Source organism: Mustelus asterias, chromosome 22 (assembly GCF_964213995.1).
Source record: "Mustelus asterias chromosome 22, sMusAst1.hap1.1, whole genome shotgun sequence".
In the NCBI taxonomy this organism is placed as follows: Eukaryota; Metazoa; Chordata; class Chondrichthyes; order Carcharhiniformes; family Triakidae; genus Mustelus; species Mustelus asterias.
This window is the reverse complement of record NC_135822.1, coordinates 1,608,026-1,630,797: the sequence shown is the minus strand read 5'-3', so window position 1 is coordinate 1,630,797 and position 22,772 is coordinate 1,608,026. Positions and strand designations below refer to the sequence as shown.

The 22,772-nt window shown below is 43.5% G+C and overlaps 1 protein-coding gene across 1 annotated transcript in view; it reads left to right on the top strand.

Moving 5' to 3' along the window:
- The first annotated feature begins 18,852 nt into the window (after window positions 1-18,852).
- The window catches only part of LOC144509679 (rap1 GTPase-activating protein 1-like), a 220,362-nt gene continuing 216,442 nt past the window's right edge, over window positions 18,853-22,772 (top strand). Inside the window, exon 1 of the mRNA XM_078238455.1 lies at window positions 18,853-19,020. Within this exon, the coding sequence (XP_078094581.1) occupies window positions 18,938-19,020 (83 nt within the window). The 5' untranslated portion in view covers window positions 18,853-18,937. The remainder of the gene's footprint in view (window positions 19,021-22,772) is intronic.

The following is a 22,772-nucleotide window of genomic DNA, read 5'->3' as shown; positions in this document are numbered from 1 at the left end:
CGAACCAGATAGCTGGTTTAATTGAGGGTTTGTGGGTGATCCCAGGATCTTGCAAGATACAAGTCCAAAAAGTGACTTTAGGTGGTCGGACAACAGAAAGTTCTACAGATGAACTTTTTCCAAGTTCCTGATGAAACAAAAAAGTACAGAAAGCTGACGGGAACAAGTTTCATCCTAGTTTCCATTCCCTCTGGTGAGAATGGGCTGAATTCTGCCTCATTCAGTGCAGTTTCCCAGAAGCAGATCTCTTCTCCGGAACGTCGCAGTTAACCTGGGGACAGGGAGCAGGGTACTGCCAGCTATAATTCGATACTCTAACAGCCAGACAGAGATTGGCAGTTCCAGTATCATTGCAGCATTAATTAATTTCTGAGCGTGTGAGAATGAATCTGTAACGCACAGTCTTTACTGCACAAACATCTGGACAGGAACAGGCCGTTAACCCATTGATCTTATTCTAACATTTAATTAGGTCATTATTACAATTCCTATACAGACTGATAACTTTTTAAAATATGTAAATTTCCCAGAGACTGACAAAAATAAATCGTACAACAAGATTTTAAGTTTTAGGATTGTAAAAAACAAACTAAAATCAACAATGACTAAACATTATTAATACAACAGAAAACCTCCTCATTGACTCATGTACATTACACCATGCTCTCAGCAGATAGGTAGCCTCATTGACTCTTGATTTTTTAGAAGCCCCTCTTCTCTTTGCCACACAATGGTGAGTCTGCCAGTATCCTTCGAAAGCCACTTCAGTGGTCTTAATATCCTGAACTGACTTCCAACAGCAAGGTCGACTGGGGCAACCTCCTGGTCTTTAAATCACCATATGTGCCATCTCTTTCTCTGGAAAAGTCTGTTCTCCCTGACATCTATCTTGGTTGCTAATACAAAACTGCACCAAGTGTTTTAGATCTCCTCTCTGGATATTTGAATCTGAGAATCTTTGTCCATTAAAAAAACAGCTGCCCCTATTTTGGGTCAAGGTGTGAAAACTGACATTGGATTTTCTACTGGTTTTGGTGCAAGCCTCCTTCCCTATGGCAACCAAATCACATGGGCCTGTCTCTGTCCAGAGTTTAATATAATGGTGCCATCCCCCATTCCAGGAAATTTCTGTTTTAAACGAGGCAGTTTAAAAAATAACATTATAAAGTTTCACATTCATAACATCATGATTATCTGTAAAACAAAATAATGAAAGAACTCGAACATGTTTGGACAAATGAAGACTAGCAACCAAACCGAATCATCTCATTCAGAGGTAACACTGAACTTGCTGTCACTTCACATTATAAATAACTTGTATATTTACTTTGAAAGACTTGCAAGAAAAATGAAAGGAACTTATTTTTTTGTAAGGATTAGAAAGGATGATCCAGTTTAGTTGGAAAGCGATGAAAATGTTAGAAGATTGGCGACAACCACGACAAATAATGTAAGCTGCCATTTCTCCAAGGATTCTGCCGATCTCTCTCTGGCATCATTCATTTAGGCCATAAATTCTGAAGATTAGATATGGTCTTCACAATGTCAACAATGCCTTTTGTTGACAATGAAACACGAAGATAAAGGTAATAATAATTGTTACATTAAAGGCCTGCATTTATATAGGGCCTTTCATAATGTCAGGGAAGGCACTTTGCAGGAACAATTATCAGGCAAGCTTTGATACCAAGCCACCGATGGATATATTAGGACAGATGAACAAGAGATGAGTCAAAATGAAGATTTTAAGGGGTGTCTTTCTGGAGGAGAGAGAGGTTTATGGAAGGAATTCCAGAGTCTTGGATCTAAACAGCTGCATGCACTGCCGTCAATGGTGAAGCGATTAAAATAAGTTATTGTCAAGAGGTTGGATTTGTTGAAATGTGGGAATCTCGGGGGCAGTGAACCTGGGAATGTGGTTACAGAGTTTGGGATTAGGTGAAACAAACCAGGCTAGAGCTGTACAGAAACCTTTAACTGGTGCATCTGCCCTTTAATCTGAATTTCACTTTATCTTTTATTAACCACAACATCGCAATTACATCAGTAAAAGTTCTGCACTGACTAAATTCATTTAAACAAAGGTACAGTCAAGCATCAAAATTGAAAATGTGAAGCTTTTTACATTGAATGTCCAAGAGTTGGTACCAATCAATCCTTCCCTCATTTCAGGATCTCACCTGGTGGTGTTGGCAGCAGACAATGTTTTGTGATGACGATAATGAAATAATCACTGATTTATTCATCTTTCCACCTTTCCTGTTCCCATTTTATCGAGTCATCATAGAATCCCTACAGTCCAGAAGGAGGCCATTCAGCCCATCGAGTCTGCACCGACACCAATCCCACCCAGGCCCTATCCCGCTTAGTTACCCTGCTACTCCCGCTAACCTATTACATCCCGGGACACTAAGGGTTAACTTAGCATGTCCAATCACCTAACCTGCACATTTTTGGACTGTGGGAGGAAACCGGAGCACACGTAAGCACGGGGAGAATGTGCAAACTTCACACAGACAGTGATCCAAGCCAGAAATCGAACCCAGGTCCCTGGAGCTGTGAGGCAGCAGTGCTAACCACTGTGCCACCGTACTGCCCCTAAATCCTGTCAGGAAACTCCATCCTGTTAGTATATTGAACATAATTACTGTTCTTCACTTCATCCATGAAGCATGAGGCCATTCTCACAGTGAAAAACATGCACAGACCCTGAGTTGAGTTATTTAATTAATTTTCCAGTTGCCGTTTCTTCTTTAAATTAGCCTTGATTTTTGAAAAATGATTATTCAGAATATGAATGTTCTTTTTTACTTTAGAAAATATTGCGCAAGATCTTCTGACTGTTCTCGCTGGCACACCCCTGTCGCAGGTTTCCCAATGGCATGGGTGGAATCATTGGGAAATTCCATTGACAGCAGTGGGAGGCCAGAGAATCTCACTCATTAGGTTTAGATTGAAGTTTCCTTTTAGAAAGCTTGGACTTGTTGCTGCAAACTAGCTCAATGATAAAAGATGGATGTTTTTAAAGTCATGAGATGTTTTCAAGATTGGTATATATTGGGTTGCACAGTGGTTAGCACTGCTGCCTCACAGCGCCAGGGACCCGGGTTTGATTCCCGGCTTGGGCAACTGTGTGGAATTTGCACGTTCTCCCCGTGTCTGCGTGGGTTTCCTCCAGATGCTCCGGTTTCCTCCCACAGTCTGAAAAACGTGCTGGTTAGGGTGTATTGACCCGAACAGGCGCCGGAGTGTGGCGACTGGGAATTTCACAGTAACTTCATTGCAGTGTTAATGTAAGCCTTATTTGTGACTAATAAATAAACTTTTTTATTGAGCACAATGCTGGGACCTCTCGGTATCATCACCAGGGATGAATAACTAAAAGAGTTTGCCTATGCTATTTGAGGAACTCCACCAACAGGAGATTTTGTAGTTATCTAAATTCTATTTTAAACAGAATAATTTAACTAATATCAAGGCCAACATTTGTAATATTAGAATTTCTGGACAATGTTTGGTGAAAGGATTAAAGTAACAAAATCTAAATGTCACTGGCAGGTTTAATTTAAATTCCTTCAGCCTATCTCTCCCCTCCACTCCACACTCCACTACCCCCACCCTCACCCCTTCAAAACCAACCAAACAGATGAAAAGACCGCATTACATTTCTATCAATGAAAGATAGTAAATGTTATTATGTTGCGCTCAGTTGACACGAAAGCATTATGAAGTGAGTGGCTATTCTGACAGTTCCTGTAGCGCGACTGTAAAACATGGTTGTGTTCAGATAACAGAAGCTTTAATCTCTGTTTCATTTTGTAAAGGCCAGTCACTGAATAAAACCACAAGGGGATACAGCATAAAGGATGAACATTTATCAAAGAGTGAAAGAGTAACACGATGCAATGGGATTGAAAGTGTGAAGCAAAAGGTTTTTTGTGGTGATTGAGAAGTTTACTTCCAAATTTTCTTGAAGCAGATTTGATTGTAATTGAACACTGCCTTCCTAAAGAACGAAGAACAGTACAGCACAGGAACAGGCCCTTTGGCCCTCCAATCCTGCGCTGATTATAATGCCCTAACTAAACTAAAACCGTATGCACTGAGAATCCGTATCCTTCCATTCCCATCCTATTCATGTATTTGTCTAGATTCCCCTTAAATGCCGCTATCGTACCTGCTCCCACCACCTCTTCAGGCAGCGCGTTCCAGACATTCACCACCCTCCGTGTTAAAAAAAAACTTGCCTTACATCTCCTTAAACTTTTCCCCTCGCACCTTAAACCTATGCCCCTAGTACTTGGCTTTTCTATCCTAAGAAAGAGCATCTAACTAAGATTTGCCATTTTATATATGATATACAGAATGGTTTAAAATTTAAGAAATCAGGTGCCTGAAAAATATGTCCATGGTCTGGGCTTCTCTGCGGCACTATGTTCATGATGTGGAGATCCCGAATTTCGGGTAAGCGTTCTCCAAGGCGGCCTTCACGACACACGACGGCGCAGAGTCGCTGAGCAGAAACTGATAGCCAAGTTCCGCACACATGAGGACGGCCTCAACTGGGATATTGGGTTCATGTCACACTATCTGTAATCCCCACAGCTTGCCTGGACCTGCAGAGTCTCTCTGGCTGTCCTGTCTGGAGACAATACACATCTCCTTAACCTGTCTTGATGCTCTCTCCACTCACATTGTTTGTATCTTAAAGACTTGATCAGCTGTAAGTATTCGCATTCCAACCATTATTCATGTAAATTGAGCTTGTGTCTTTATATGCCCTGTTTGTGAACAGAATTCCCACTCACCTGAAGAAGGGGCTTAAGGCTCTGAAAGCTTGTGTGGCTTTTGCTACCAAATAAACCTGTTGGACTTTAACCTGGTGTTGTTAAACTTCTTACTGCATTATGTTCATGCCAGCGGGATTCTCCAGTCCCACTGGCAGCGTACCCCCACACGTGGGTTTCACGGTCGTGTGGGGTGCCTTTAATGGGAAATCTAATTGACAGCAGCGGGAGCAGAGAATCTCACTGCCAGCGAATGGCGTGCTGCCTTCCACTGCTGAGAAACATGCAGCTGAGAGGCTGGAGAATCCCACCCTTTGTATCAGTCAGCTACTGGGTTCATTTCTTCTCATTGTTAGAGATTCTCTACTTTTTTTTTTATATCCATCCGTTGGACATGGGTATCGCTGGCTGGCCAGCATTTATTGCCCATCCCGAGTTGCCCTTGTTCAGAGGGCAGTTGAGAGGCAACCACATTGCTGTGGCTCTGGAGTCACATGTCGGCCAGACCAGGTAAGGACAGCAGATTTCCTTCCCTAAAGGACTTTAGTGAACCAGATGGGTTTTTCCGACAATCGACAATGGTTTCATGGTCATCAGTAGATTCTTAATTCCAGATATTTTTTATTGAATTCAAATTCCACCATCTGCCGTGGTGGGATTCGAACCCGGGTTCCTGTGCTGTAATTTTCTTTGTTCTTTGTTCTTATCTAGGCTGGTCTTTTTAGTTCAAGCCGGTTTATTGTAAAATACTTCCTCAGTGCTACTAACCCCCAAGAAGCTCTCCCGCCACAGTATTCCAGCTGTTTCTATAGGATAATCAATGTTTGACTAGCAATTCCGGCACAGTAGCACAGTGGTTAGCACTGCTGCTTCACAGCTCCAGGGTCCTGGGTTCGATTCCCGGCTCGGGTCACTGTCTGTGTGGAGTTTGCACATTCTCCTCGTGTCTGCGTGGGTTTCCTCCGGGTGCTCCGGTTTCCTCCCACAGTCCAAAGATGTGCGGGTTAGGTTGATTGGCCAGGTTAAAAATTGCCCCTTAGAGTCCTGAGATGCGTAGGTTAGAGGGATTAGCGGGTAAAATATGTGGGGGTAGGGCCTGGGTGGGATTGTGGTCGGTGCAGACTCGATGGGCCAAATGGCCTCCTTCTGCACTGTAGGGATTCTATGATTCTATGATGAATTCCCTTAACAAGGTATTTGTCACACACTGTGATTAATGGGACATTGACAGTTAGTTGTAGTGGAATAAGGTAACATGTATTGACCTAGTTAGAGTACACCTGATCACAGAACTCACCTGGAAGGTAGTCCCACTTTTCTTCTGGTAATTTAGATGCCTTTGTGTATATATGTGGGGGAGGGAGGGCTGATTCTCTGTGTAGACTGTACATAACTATCAAGAATATGTAATGATTTTCAAATAGAGAAAATCTCTGCCCTGATGCCTTTAATGGTCAGTGGATATTTTCAGGCCCTGTATTTGGTGTTACAAGTTAAATCCGTAAATGGACTGTTACGGTGAGCAAATAAGCAAGATTGGATTAAGATATGTTTTGAACTGTCGGCCTTGCCGCACATCGATGTAAGGAGCTGATGCAAACCTTCAATGAGTTAATCTTGTTCAGTAATCCAGCGCGCACACACTCAGCAGGATTAAAATTGAATAGGGTTTCCAGCAGAACCAGTGTTCTGATCAATCAGTCATGAACTGATGTCAGAATCCCGGTCTCTGTAATACACAGTGTATCTGCACAGAGCTACATTGAATAATAGCTTTTGGGGGAAAATAATTCCAATTTTGAACCAAATATTGGAAAAGGAAGTAGAATGATTTGCTGCAATTAATACTATAAGCAGTCATTCATCTGAAATTAACATGCAAAAATAGAACAATGACAAGTTCAAAGGGAAAATATGTAGATTCTGGTTTATCTTCTGAGCTGTATAACCCCACTGGGTGAATGGTTCCGCTGTTTTAATCAGAGCTCCACACCTGGCTAAGGTAGGAGAGCACACTGAAATGATCAAATGCAAATACATTACAGCTGGGACACATTCATTAAAAGGGCCTCACTAATTGGTACAAAATGATCCTTCATCACAGTTCTGATGAAGAATGAAATGAAACATTACCATCGATCACAGTGTATAACTCGACCTTGGAAGCTTTGAGAATGGGGCGCTCGATGCTCTTCTGTGAACTGTTGGCTTTGGTGCAGGAGGACTCAGTTCCATTTGTCCATCACCAAGCGTGATCTGCTCAGTGTGGGAGTGGCTACACATGTTCTTGCTGCACAGCCCATACCACCTGCTTGGTTCCTTGTGTCCACTTTTATAAGGTGAGTTCAACCCTAAATATGCATTTCTTAGCTGAAAAAATGAGACTGGCTCCTAATAAATTGCACCACTACCTAAAAATGAGGTGCTGACTTATACACTGAGTATAGGCCCAAACATGCACTTTGTCATAGAAACCAGAAGCAGGAGTAGGCCATTCAGCCCTTCAAGCTCCGCCTTTCATCTTGATCATGACTGATCATTAAATTCAATATCCTGATCCCCCTTTCCCCCATATCCCTCGATCCCTTTCACCCCAAGAGCTATATCTAATTTATTCTTGAAATCAGGCAACGTTTTGGCCTCAACTACATTCTGTGGTAGTGAATTCCACACATTCACCACCTCTGGATGAAGAAATTTCTCTTCACCTCAGGGGCAGTACGGTGGCACAATGGCTAGCACTGCTGCCTCATAGCACCAGGGACCTGGGTTCGATTCCCGGCTTGGGTCACTGTCTGTGTGGAGTCTACACGTTCTCCTTGTGTCTGCATGGATTTCCTCCGGGTGCTCCAGTTTCTTCCCACAGTCTGAAAGACGTGCTGGTTAGGTGCATTGGCCGTGCTAAATTCACCCTCAATGTACCCGAACAGGTACTGGAGTGTGGCAACTAGAGGATTTTCACAGTAACTTCATTGCAGTGTTAATTTAAGCCTACTTGTGACTAATAAATAAACTTTACTTTCTAAAAGGTTTATCCCTTACCCTCAAACTATTACCCGTAGTTCTGGACTCCCACCATTGGAAACATTCTTTCTGAATCTACCTTGTCTAACCCTATTAGAATTTTATAAGTTTCTATGAGATCCCCTTTCACTCTTCGAAACTCCAGTGAATATAATCCTAACCGACTTAGTCTCTCCTCATATGAAGACCTGCCATCCTAGGAATCAGCCTGGTAAATCTTCGCTGTGCTCCCTCTATAACAAGGACATTCTTCCTCAGAGAAGGACAACAAATCTGCTCACAATATTCCAGGTGTGGCCTCACCAATGCCCTGTATAATTGCAGCAAAACATCCCTATCCCTATACTCAAATCCTCTCGCTATGAAGGCCAACATACCATTTGCCTTCTTTACTGCCTGCTGTACCTGCGCACTTACTTTCAGTGACTGATGCACGAGGACTCCAAGGTCTCATTGAGTATCCACCTCTCTCAATTTACACCAATTCAAGTAATAATCTGTCTTCCTATTATTGCTACCAAAGTCGATAACCTCCCATTTATCCACATTATACTGCATCTGCCATGCAGATGCTCACACACTCAGCCTGTCCAAATCACGCTGAAGCATCTCTGCATCCTCCTCACAGCTCACCCTCCCACCCAACTTTGTATCATCTGCAAATTTGGAGATAATATATTCAGTTCCCTCTTTCAAATCATTAATATATAATGTGAACAGTTAGGGTCCTAGCACTGATCCCTGTGGAACCCCACTAGTCACTGACTGCCAATCAGAAAAAGACCCATTTATGCCAACTCTTTGCTTCCTATCTGCTCACCAGCTTTCTATCCAACTCAAGACATTACCTGCAATCCTATGTGCTTTAATTTTACATAGTAGTCTGTTATGTGAGACCTTGTCAAAAGCCTTCTGAAAGTCTAAATAAACCACATCCTCTGGTTCTCCTTGATCAACTCTACTAGTTACATCCTCCGAGAATTCCAATAGATTCGTCAAACATAATTTCCCTTTTGTAAATCTGTGCTGACTTTGTCCAAATGCCGAGTTATGAAATCCTTGATAATGGACTCTATCAACTTCCCCAGTACCAACGTTAGGCTCACTGGTCTATAGTTCCCTGTTTTCTCTCTACCTCCCTTTTTGAATAGCGGGCTTACATTTTCTACCCTCCAATCTGTAGGAACTATTCCAGAATCTAAAGAATTTTGGAAAATAACCACCAATGGATCTACTATTTCCAGGGCCACTTAAGTACTCTGGGATGAAGGTTATCAGGACCTGGAGATTTATCCACCTTCAATCCCATCAATTTCCCCAAAACCATTTCTCTACTAATGCTGATTTCCTTCAGCTCCTCACTAAAACATGTTTCTCTCAGCACTTCTGGTACATTATTCATGTCTTCCTTTGTGAAGACTGAAGCAAAGTACAAATTTAATTCTTCAGCCATTTCATTTTTCCCCATTAAGAATTCTCCCGTTTCGGACTGTAAGGGGAAAATCATTTGTTTTTGTCAATCTTTTTCTCTTTACAGGGTTCGTGGTGGGAGATGTAGGAAGGATATCAGAGGTAGGTTCTTTACGCAGAGAGTGGTTGGGGTGTGGAATGGACTGCCTGCAGTGATAGTGGAGTCAGACACTTTAGGAACATTTAAGCGGTTATTGGATAGGCACATGGAGCACACCAGGATGATAGGGAGTGGGATAGCTTGATCTTGGTTTCAGATAACGCTCGGCACAACATCGTGGGCCGAAGGGCCTGTTCTGTGCTGTACTGTTCTATGTTCTATGTACATATAGAAACTTTTACAGTCAGTTTTTATGTTCCCCGCTATCTTACTTTCATGCTCCATTTTTCCCTTCTTAACCAATCCCTTGGTCCTCCTTTGCTGAATTTTAAACTGCTCACAATCCTCAGGCCTATTGCTTTTTTTTGCCAATTTGTATGCTTCTTCCTTGAATCTGACACTATCTCTAATTTCCCCTGTAAGCCATGGTTTGGCTACAATTCCCTGACCACTCTTGTGCCAAACTGGAATAAACAACTTCTGGAATTCACCTATTCGTTCTTTAAATGCCTGCCATTGCCTGTCCACTGTCTTTCCTTTCAGTAATGTTTCCCAGTCCATTGTGGCCAATTCACGCCTCATACCATCAAGTCATTGAAAAAATAGGGTTGTCTCATGGGCCAGGTCCACTTGTACACCACGATATATGGTAATTTGATATCTTTGACCCTAGTTTTTTGTTTGTGAAAGCAACACTTGCTTGAAAATGGAGACATCTTTATTCAAGAGATGCTGAAAAACATCCATTGATTAAGATGTCTCAAGGCCATTAGCAACCTAGCAACCATCTGCATCTGCTTCCTCTCTGTGCTAAGTACCAGTTTGTTTCTGTCAGGGTAAATCCCTCTGTCCATAGACTCAGGAGAGGGGGACGATCAGCCAAAGCTTCTTGCTCCTAATTACAGTTGTGCAGTCTGGATGAGAATTGATCCACTTGCCAGTGAAGATTCTGAGTTTGAATAGCTAACTGGCACAGTTGTGGGTCACAGTTGCAGAATGACCATTTGCGTAAGTACTACAGGACATTCAGACATTCAGAAACTAAACCTCATTATGCATCAGAATCTCCGGAAATGAGATGAAAATTATGAAAACAATCTAAGAATCGAAAAGCAATTTTTACTACTATTTTGTAGTTTCAGGGTCACTGTTAGTGATACTAACTTTTGTTAAAATACATCTCTAGATTTGAGCTGAGCTCCCATCTCTGGATCATTATTCCAGATCCCTGGCTTCACTAATGTTATCATGGTGTTACAGATTTCCTTTCAATGAAGACACTGTTGAACATGAAAGCAAGATCAATAAGACCGGTCAGGAGAACTGAATGAAAACAGTGCTTTTGGTGAATAGGGAATATCAAATGAAATGTTAAGTAAGTTTACAAATATTTTTACAATTGTAGATTTGAAAAAAGAAATTCTGTGGCAATTAAATCATTCCAAAGTTGATGTAATATCAAGGGACTGTGGACTAACAAATGTACACAGTTAATTCACTCTCTCTCTCTCCACTGAAGTGATCTTGGACACTGTCCACAGTACAGGAGTCGATTCACTGGAGAAATAGAAGTTACAAATAAAGTATATGGTTCAAGCACGAGTAAATGGGATTAGTATAGGTTGGTATTTGATGGTCGGCAATGACATGGTGGGCCGATGGGCCTGTTTCTGTGCTGTATGACTCTAATCTCAGTGGCTTGAAAAAATGATAGAAAGACAACACAGCAGATAGGAAAAAATTCACACTGGAGTTGCACAAAGTGGTCAACAGATTCAATTGTGTCCTTGTCACAAGTTTGCACATTCTCCTCATGTCTGCATGGGTTTCCTCCGGGTGCTCCGGTTTCCTCCCACAGTCCAAAGATGTGCGGGTTAGGTTGATTGGCTATGCTAAAAATTGCCCCTTAGTGTCCTGAGATGCGTAGGTTAGAGGGATTAGTGGGTAAATATGTAGGGATATGGGGGTAGGGCCTGGGTGGGATTGTGGTCGGTGCAGACCCGATGGGCCGAATGGCCTCTTTCTGTGCTGTAGGGTTTCTAAGATTCTAAGATTGTCATAGTTTCTTGGGAATGATGAGAAATGGGAGGAATACCGAAGGATTTAACAGAATGGAAATCTAGGATCAAAGGAATGATCTAGACAATTCCAGGCCAGTAAATGTAGCACCTATCCTTGGGAAAAGTATTAGAAGGCATTCTAAAAGAGAGGATAATGGGATAGATGGTGAGAGCATTCATTTTGGGAAAGGAGCTTTGGCGAAGACATTTACTGGAGTCATTTGAGGAAACAATGGAGTCTCCTTGCTGCAAATAGAAACTCCACGCTGCTATATTTAGATTTCAGTAAGGCCTTTGGTACTGTTCTGCATCGATGATTCAGTCACATAATTGGAGCCAGAAAAAGCAATGGTTGATGGTGAATGAAGCTCAGGTGAGACAGCAAGTGGCTGTCAGGGATTCCCACCAGGCTGGGGGCTGGGTGCTGGCTGCTGGGTGCTGGACTTGATCAGCTTTGCAGTTTATGCACCTGGAGCGAGGGACAGAATCAAACTGTTTGCTTGAGAAAAGCCAAGCCAGGTAAAACTAACCTGCACAAGTTAGCGAGGTGGACCGCTGATTGCCAAGTAACATTTAATCGGCAAATAATTGAGGGAAATATACCAAGTGGAAATAAACTAGATGCTTTTGGGTCACAGAATACAGGGGCCTGGGCAGCTCTATAAACCCAATGGCACAGTGTGCAGCAAGGGCAAGGAAAGCTAACGGGATATTGGGATGTGCAGCTGCAGGACAGATCCCAAAAGATGATTATGCACCTGTGAAAATGTTACAATACAACCATGCCTGGAATAACGGGGATGATTCTCCCGCCACACCCCAGCAAGGATTCCTCACATCAAAGGCAGGGCAGAGAAAGGAAACTTTACTGATATAGAACATAGAACATAGAACATTACAGCGCAGAACAGGCCCTTCGGCCCACGATGTTGCACCGACCAGTTAAAAAAAAACTGTGACCCTCCAACCTAAACCAATTTCTTTTCGTCCATGAACCTATCTACGGATCTCTTAAACGCCCCCAAACTGGGCGCATTTACTACTGATGCTGGCAGGGCATTCCAATCCCTCACCACCCTCTGGGTAAAGAACCTACCCCTGACATCGGTTCTATAACTACCCCCCCTCAATTTAAAGCCATGCCCCCTCGTGCTGGATTTCTCCATCAGAGGAAAAAGGCTATCACTATCCACCCTATCTAAACCTCTAATCATCTTATATGTTTCAATAAGATCCCCTCTTAGCCGCCGCCTTTCCAGTGAAAACAATCCCAAATCCCTCAGCCTCTCCTCATAGGATCTCCCCTCCATACCAGGCAACATCCTGGTAAACCTCCTCTGCACCCTCTCCAAAGCCTCCACATCCTTCCTGTAATGTGGGGACCAGAACTGCACACAGTACTCCAAGTGCGGCCGCACCAGAGTTGTGTACAGTTGCAACATAACGCTACGACTCCTAAATTCAATCCCCCTACCAATAAACGCCAAGACACCATATGCCTTCTTAACAACCTTATCTACTTGATTCCCAACTTTCAGGGATCTATGCACACATACACCTAGATCCCTCTGCTCCTCCACACTATTCAAAGTCCTCCCGTTAGCCCTATACTCAACACATCTGTTATTCCTACCAAAGTGAATTACCTCACACTTCTCCGCATTAAACTCCATCCGCCACCTCTCGGCCCAACTTTGCAACCTGTCTAAGTCTTCCTGCAAACTACGACACCCTTCCTCACTGTCTACCACACCACCGACTTTGGTGTCATCAGCAAATTTGCTAATCCACCCAACTATACCCTCATCCAGATCATTAATAAATATTACAAACAGCAGTGGCCCCAAAACAGATCCCTGAGGTACACCACTTGTAACCGCACTCCATGATGAATATTTACTATCAACCACCACCCTCTGTTTCCTATCCGCTAGCCAATTCCTGATCCAATTTCCTAGATCACCCCCAATCCCATACATCTGCATTTTCTGCAGAAGCCTACCATGGTGAACCTTATCAAACGCCTTACTAAAATCCATATATACCACGTCCACTGCCTTGCCCCCATCCACCTCCTTGGTCACTTTCTCAAAAAACTCAATAAGGTTAGTAAGGCACGACCTACCTGCCACAAAACCATGCTGACTATCACCTATCAATTCATTACTCTCCAAATAACTATAAATCCTATCCCTTATAATTTTTTCCAACATCTTGCCGACAACAGAAGTGAGACTCACCGGTCTATAATTCCCGGGGAAGTCTCTGTTCCCCTTCTTAAACAATGGGACAACATTCGCTAACCTCCAATCTTCTGGTACTATACCAGAGGCCAACGACGACCTGAAGATCAGAGCCAGAGGCTCTGCAATCACTTCTCTTGCCTCCCAGAGAATCCTTGGATAAATCCCATCCGGACCAGGGGATTTATCTATTTTCAGACCCTCCAGAATATCCTGCACATCCTCCTTATCAACTGTAATACTGTCTATTCTACTCCCCTGCAACCCAGTGTCCTCCTCAGCTATATTCATGTCCCCTTGCGTGAACACCGAAGAGAAATATTGGTTCAATGCTTCACCAATCTCCTCCGGTTCCACACATAACTTCCCTCTGCCATCTATAACTGGCCCTAAACTTGCCCTAACCAACCTTCTGTTCTTGACATACCTATAGAACGCCTTAGGATTCTCTTTAACCCTATCCGCCAAAGTCTTCTCATGTCCCCTTTTAGCCCTTCTAAGCTCGCTCTTCAACTCCCTCTTAGCCAATCTAAAGCTTTCTAGTGCACTACCCGAGTGCTCACGTCTCATCCGAACATAAGCCTCCTTTTTCTTTTTAACCAACAAAGAAACTTTTTTGGTGCACCACGGTTCCCTAGCCCTACCAATTCCTCCTTGCCTGACAGGGACATACCTATCACAGACTCGCAGTAGCTGCTCCTTGAAAAAACTCCACATGTCGGACGTTCCCAGTCCCTGTAATCTCCTAGTCCAACCTATGTTTCCTAATTCTCTCCTAATAGCCTCATAATTACCCTTCCCCCAGCTAAAACCACTGGCCCGAGGTTCATGCCTATCCCTTTCCATCACTAAGGTGAACGTAACCGAATTGTGGTCACTATCACCAAAATGCACACCAACTTCCAAGTCTAGCACCTGGTCTGGCTCATTTCCCAGCACCAGATCCAATATAGCCTCACCTCTAGTTGGCCTGTCTACATACTGAGTCAAAAAACCTTCCTGCACGCTTTGAACAAAAACTGACCCCTCTAACGAGCTAGAGCTATAACAATTCCAGTCAATATTAGTCAAGTTAAAATCCCCCATAACAATTGCCCTATTACTTTCACTCCTAAGCAGGATTGACTCCGCAATCCTTTCCTCAACCTCTCTAGAACTTTTAGGAGGTCTATAAAAGACTCCCAACAGGGTGACCTCTCCTCTCCTATTTCTAATCTCCGCCCATACTACCTCAACAGATAAGTCCTCATATGTGGCTCAGTGAATGATCACTGATATTAACACAAACATTTTCTTCCAGCAACTTGATGTTGTGGACATTGATTCAATAAAATTGTCAAAGTCACAAGCTTCGAATCTTGCCTGGGTGCGAGAGTTGGGTTTAACTATGATGGAAGTTCCAGTCTCTGCCTGGGAAGAACAACCAGGCCAAATGGACTGTAATGAAAAAGCTAAACTCCCTCTAAATACAGGCGCCTCTGCTTTACTGTAACACTGCCTGATGGAGCATGGGCTGCTCCCACAGCAGAGGAAACCTCGGGCATCTTTCCAAAAGTTCTAAGCTCACATTGGCAGATTGTTCTGGTTACAATGAATCATGTCTGACTTCTTGGTTTGTTTTGCTTGAGTCGCTGGCCAAGTTTGTCACACACACACACACACTTCACCTACAAGGACACAGCGTTTAACATTTTACTGAAATATTCACAAAAGAACATGACAATGTAATTAAAAGTGTGGCTTCACTCTGTCCAAGAAATTAAAGATACAGACAGATAAGGCTTACGTTTATGTCACAGCCTCAGGAGCTGCCAAAGTGCTCTACATCATGCCCTGAGTGTTTGTGACAGCAGGAATATTTTCTAATGCTGAATGAATAGATGATGCTGTTGGCATTTAATGAAAGCTTGTTCATTCAGGGCTTTTTCACCGTTGCTATTTACTTTTCTTAGATACACTGGTGTTAACGAGCGTGAAATGTTAAGTCATTGGATTTGAGTGGTACATATATCAAACAAGTGGGTGGGACAGTGGTATGGGTTCAGTTCCCACCTGGGTGACTGTGTGTGGAGTTTGCATGTTTTCCCTGTGAGTTCCTCCGGGTGCTCCGGTTTCCCCGCCCCCACACTCCAAAGATGTGCAGGTTAGATGGATTGGCCACACTAAATGTGTGGGGTTACGGAGATAGGGTGGGAGAGAAGGCCTGGGTAAGATACTCTGTCAGCGAGTCGGTGCTGACTTGATGGGCCGAATGGTCCCTTCTGCACTGTAGGGATTCTATGATCCTAAGTCCATTGGAGTCAGGATAGATTTGATCGGTCAGTTAAAATAATATGAGTGACAATCGGGTGGCACAGTGGTTAGCACTGCTGCCTGACAGTGCCAGGGACCCGAGTTCGATTCCCCGCTCGGATCTCTGTCTGTGTGGAGTTTGCACGTTCTCCCCGTGTCTGCGTGGGTTTCCTCCGGGTGCTCCAGCTTCCTCCCACAGTTTGAAAGATGTGCTGGTTAGGTGCATTGACCGTGCTAAATCCTCCCACAATGTACCCGAACAGGCACCGGAGTGTGGCGACTAGGGGATTTTCACAGTAACTTCATTGCAGTGTTAATGTAAGCCTACTTGTGACTAATAAATAAGCTTAGCTTTACTTTAGGTGTGGCCATTGCAAAAGTATAATTACAAAACGCTCATGGGCAGATTTGAAAGAGAAATTTTGTTGCTGAATCACATTCAACACAAGGACAAATGATGTTTGTAACGGAAAACCCCAACAGGGTGATAATCGCTTAATGGAAATGGTTCTCTTATCAATGAGACAGAATCCTATTTGTGGCACTAAGTAGATAACAAGCCCTTTCACTGCTTATGTGACTTGATTAAGTGCTTAAAGATGTGACCTATAAACAAACTGCCATTTTAGTTAATGAATCAGATTGTGATCGTTCTGTGCCTTCCCCTATGGCCTTCTCTGCTGAGATAGTGACTTCGTGCTAAAATAAAGCTTCATGCGTATCAGTAAACCCCATTGAATCTCCAACAAAAAATCATTTCACTTTTTTTACTCATTTGTGGGACATGGGCATCGCTGGCTGGACAGTACTTATTGTCCATCCCTAATTGCCCTGGAACTGAGTGACTTGTTTGGCCATTTCAGAGGGTGGTTAAGAGTCAACCACATTGCTCTGGCTCTGGTCACAAGTAGGTCAGACATGTAGGGTAAGGATGCAGGTTTCCTTCCCTAAAGTACATTCGTGAATCAGATGGGTTTTTCCAACAATCTACAATGGTTTCATGGTCACCAGTAGATTCTTACTTCCAGACATTTTTTACTGAACTCAAATTCCACCATCTGCTGTGGTAGGATTCGAACCCGGGTCCCCAGAACATTAGCTGAGTTTTTGGATTAGTAATCTAGCAATAATACCACTAGACCATCGTCACCCCTTGCTTCCGTCTGGTAAATGAGCACCAGAAGGTTCTGTCCACAACCGACACACTCCACCCTCACTCAGCCACTCACCCACCAGTATGAACTATATACTGATCAGGAGGAGGAACCCAGGCCTTCCCCTTCCTTAGCCCCGGGAAGTCTTCAGTCCAGCTCAGCATCAGGAACTCAGGTTTGGGGCGTTCTGGTGTATGTGATTAATTCAGAACTAGGACTTTGAGTGTAAACTAAGCTTTGAGAGATAGGTTGATTGAGGTAGATTGGGAAAATGATGCTAAAAGATATGAATTTAAATAATCTATTTCAAGTAATAAAATCATTCTCAGAAAATAGACACCCTCTTGAGGGATAAAATCTCCATTGGAAAAAGTGGTCCAACCAGGGCTGACTAGAAGAGTAAGGTAAAGCAAAATACTGCGGATGCTTCTGATGAAGGGTCATCCAGACTTGAAACATTGGCTCTATTCTCCATCTGACGAAGGGGCAGCGCTCTGAAAGCTTATGGTATTTGCTACCAAATAAACCTGTTGGACTTTAACCTGGTGTTGTGCGGCTTCTTACTCTATTCTCTCTCCACAGAGGCTGTCAGACCTGCTGAGACTTTCCAGCATTTTCTGTTTTTGTTTCAGATTCCAGCATCTGCAGTATTTTGCTTTTATCTTAAGGTTAGGATGGGAATGGGCCAAGATGCTTTGTGGTCGGTGCTTGCTATTTTGATTAGTCACTGGGGGAGAGGCCGCTTGGTGGATGGGCACCAATTGCAGCAGAAGAGGAGCATAATCTTCATAAATGAGAGTCCATGGGCGGGATTTTCCAGCTTCGCTCTTCCCAGAACCGTAAAATCCCACCCGAGGTCAACGGACCTTCCCATCTTCCGCCACTTGCCCTCTCCGATTCCTGTGGCAGGCAGCATGGTAAAGTTCTAGCCCATGTATTGAGTATAAAGTGAGATTTCCCTGGTGATGATGAGTTAATGCTTTGGTCTAATGTTTCTTGTCACCTGGATGGAAATGTATCTACTTTCATGTGAGGGTTGGGGTGGGGGGAGGGGGGCTTGTGGGGGGAGTAACTGCAGTGTGAATAGCATGAGTACTCGGAGACTGGGTTTCCAGAGCACTGCATTGTTGGCTGGGTCAGGGTTTAGAATAGAGTGTGAATCTATTGACTACAGCAGCTGTGAATTCTTTTGTTTGTGTGTTAACCTGAGCTTTACCAGATTGTTCTGTACATCATTCTGCTGTGAGAACAAGATTAGCCAATAGAAGGATTAAATCGTGTCCTTGGTATGGCCCAGCTACGAGCTGCACACATAATTAGTTATTAACATTTAAAATTAAGTGTGTGCTTATGTGTGAGAAAGTGAGGGGGAGGAGGGGGGTTGTTGGCAGCAAATGGCTGGTCTTTGACGAGGAGATGATTTATTTTCTGCCCCGTGTGATTTCTATTGTGTGCCTGTCGTCTCCAAAATCCATCCAGGGGGCTGTTTGAATGCTTGGATCTTTCTTCTAAAAGTAGTAGTTCCATTCTGCTGGGAGAGCAGCTACCAGTGGGTTGGTCCTTTTCTCCTCCCCTTCCTTGGAATCATAATCATCCTCCTCTGAAAGACTGCAGCTTTTGGGACTCTGCAAAAGTCTTACTCAGCCACTGTTGTGTTTGGAGTGTGAGTAACTTGGCAGCGTCTGTATCCCTGCCACTCGCAGCACAGCTGCTGGGAGATGTGCTGAATCCAGGAGAGGCTGAAAGGGCTGTGCTGAAAACACAGTAATGCTGACAGTCCAGGTGGACGACACTGAAAGCTACTGCCATGCCTGCCAGGGGTGTTAAATTCCGAGCTCTGGTAATCTTAATCAGCTTGCTTCACAGAGCGAGGAGGAAGAAGTGCCTAAGGTAGAGTGTTTGTCGTTTGACCTCCCACCCCCCCACCCTCTTTTTTTAGTTTGCTGATAAAAGTTGTTCGGACCAGATTTAACTCTGCAGATGAGTAACTTTGAGAATTGCCAGTCGCACTGTAAAATCACAGAGCTGTTCCTGTATCCCTCGCCTGTTCAGCAGTGAAAAACAGACCTTTTGAAGATTTACAATTTGTTTTTGGATTGAAAAGTAATTGTCTGTGTTGGAGGGAATGGTGTCGGGATGTTGCCCAAGTCCCAAAGCTGGGTCGGACAAGCAGTTCCTGATCGGAGCCTGGCTATTTATAACACTGCCTAATTAGCATTTTATGCAGCATGTGACTAGTTTTTTTAAACCTTTTTCGGAAAAAGTAAAACAAAAACATCTGGATAATTGCACGCGTTAAGTAGGACTCTGGGTCGTTTGTGGCATCTGCCTTGGACTGCTTCATCTGAGCAACCTTTCACTGAGGCAGAGTTACAGCTGGTAAATTTATCACCGTGAGGGTGGAAACGTGGCACCTAAAGGCAATCTTTTGCTCATCTATCATCTGCGCGCGCACACGCACACGTGTGCACACATACATGCACACACGCACATATACACGTGCACACACGTGTATGCACACCCATGTGCATGCGCACACATACATGCACACATGCGCATATACACACAGACATTTGATTTATTATTGTCACGTGTTAACATACAATGAAAAGTATTGTTTCTTGCGCGCTATACAGACAGAGCATACTGTTCATAGAGAAGGAAAGGAGAGAGTGCAGAATGCAGTGTTATAGTCATAGTTAGGATGTAGCGAAATATCAACTTAATGCGAGGTAGGTACATTCAAAAGTCTGACGGCAGCAGGGAAGAGCAGGTATGGGAACCCTGGCTGATAGTTTCAGTGGAAGGGGAGAAACTTTGGCACCCACACTATCGACCCCGGCACAGCGGAGGATGAAGTTGGAAGTTCAGCAGCATTTTAAACAGACGTTTTCCTTCAGCCGATAATCTGAGTGACTTAAAATTTAATTCCAGAAATACACTTCCTTGAGACAAACAGCTGCTCTCGTCTGAAGTCTTGTAACAAGAGCTAAGCTTGAAAATAGCAGCGGCTAAATTTTAAGATTTAAAAAAAAAATCCTTGCTAACTATTTAAAATTCTGGATATTGAGAAACTGACTACATTTATCATCACTGAATATTTTGGCAAGTGAGATCTATAACCAGTCACTGTCGGTCACGCAGTCACCCTGCAAGGTGTGAACTGAAGTGTCTCACTCCCAAGGTTGTCGGGAAGGAGAAATGGAGAGTTGCGTTTGAAAGTCACATCCCGGAGAGTTATTTCTGTGAAAAATCAGAATAGGAACATGAGGAAAATGGAACCTGTTTAGAAATTCTATTGTGGAAAATACCAGAGTGATGGAGGCTTAATTTATTTTAAATAACCTTTTAACATAAAAGGGTTTCTTTAATGCTGAGTTAGGTAAATGTGATTCAGATTTGAGTACAATCTATAGTATTGTGATGTGGTTTATACAAGTGCAGTCAGCTAATCACCTTTACATGTCATTTATCAATCACAAGACAAGGTTGGTTTTTGCTTGTCTAGCGAAAGGCTTGAGGTTTTCAAAAACAAAAGCTTGGTTATATATTTAAATTCACAAAGTTGGAATCGTCTACAGCCATAGTTATTTAAGACTTTTTAAAAAGTAGACATATGATTGAAGGGATTCTTGGAAAGAGCTCAGAGCTTCCTGAGTTATTCCAAGATAATTCTGGTTATCCATTGTTCCTTGATGATTCAATAGGATTGTAAAGAATTGCTCTGCTTCGTGGACGGAACGATTTAAAGTATTTTCAAATAAAGCCAGACAAACATGTTTCTTTGGTGTTAAAAGGGAAAATGCTAAAACTCTCAGGTAGCAGCTGTGAATAAAGGAGAAACTGGAACCGTCAGAAAGATTCTGATGAAAATCTCATCAACCTGAAATGTTCACTCTGTTCCCCCCTTTTCACAGATTTTGGATTTTCTTGCTGGTTCCAGTACAGCATGCACACTCCACATCCTCACAACCAGCTTCCTTCAGTTTAATAATTTCACATCCAGTTTACAACATTGTTCTTTGTAACAGGTATTGAACCAGAGCAAGGATTGGATAAAGAAATGGAATGTCAACTTTCTACTGATGGCACAGAACTGCTATTATCAGTTGTTAATACAGCATTGGAAGAGTCTTATTAACCCCAGCAATCCACCAGAATGAAGGTCTTTAGCACAGTGGATAGCACCCCCGCCTCTGCACCAGACGCTCTGGGTGCTAGTCCCACTCCAGGACTTGATGCCAAGGAATCATATAATCCCTCCAGTGCAGCACATCAAGTCTGCACCGACTCTCTGACAGAGCACCCCAACCAGGCCTTATCCCTGTAACCCCACATATTTACCCTGCTCGTCCCCTTAACCTTCACATCTTTGAGCACTGTAAGGCAACTTGGCATTACCAATCAACCTAACCTGCATAACCTTATTTGCGGAAGGATGTATTGGCCTTGGAGGGAGTACAGAGAAGGTTCACCAGGTTGATACCGGAGATGAGGGGGTTAGCTTATGAGGAGAGATTGAGTAGATTGGGCCTGTACTCGTTGGAGTTTAGAAGGCTGAGGGGAGATCTTATAGAGACATATAAGATAATGAAGGGGCGAGACAGGGTAGAGGCAGAGAGATTCTTTCCACTTAGAAAGGGTTGTCAGGGAAAAAATCGGACCTCTCGGGGACAAAAGTGGCGAATTATGCTTGGAGCCCAAAGAAGTAGGGGAGATCCTAAATGAATACTTTGCGTCGGTATTCACAAAGGAGAGGGATGTGTTGACTGGGAGTGTCTCGGAGGGGAGTGTTGACCCGTTAGAGAAAATCTCCATTACAAGGGAGGAAGTGTTCGGTTTTTTAGGGAATATAAAGACTGACAAATCCCCAGGGCCTGATGGAATCTATCCAAGGCTGCTCAGGGAGACGAGAGATTAAATCGCTGGGCCTCTGATGCAAATCTTTGTCTCGTCACTGGACACGGGTGATGTCCCAGAGGATTGGAGGATAGCTAATGTGGTCCCGTTATTTAAGAAGGGTAGGAAGGATAACCCGGGAAATTATAGGCCGGTGAGCTTGACGTCCGTGGTGGGGAAGTTGTTGGAGAGGATTCTTAGAGATAGGATGTATGCACATTTAGAACGGAATAAACTCATTAACGATAGTCAACATGGTTTTGTGAGAGGGAGGTCATGCCTCACTAACCTGGTGGAGTTTTTTGAAGAAGTGACTAGAATGGTTGACGAGGGAAGGGCCGTGGATGTCGTCTATATGGACTTTAGTAAAGCGTTTGACAAAGTCCCTCATGGTAGTTTGGTGCAAAAGGTTGGATCTCATGGGATAAAGGGGGAGGTGGCTAGATGGGTGGAGAACTGGCTTGGTCACAGAAGACAGAGGGTGGTAGTGGAAGGGTCTTTTTCCGGCTGGAGGCCTGTGACTAGTGGTGTTCCGCAGGGCTCTGTATTGGGAACTCTGCTGTTTGTGATTTATATAAACGATCTGGAAGAAGGTGTAACTGAGGTGATCAGTAAGTTTGCGGACGACATGAAAATGGCTGGACTTGCAGATAGTGAGGAACATTGTCAGAGGCTACAGAAGGATATAGATAGGCTGGAAATTTGGGCAAAGAAATGGCAGATGGAGTTCAATCCAGATAAAT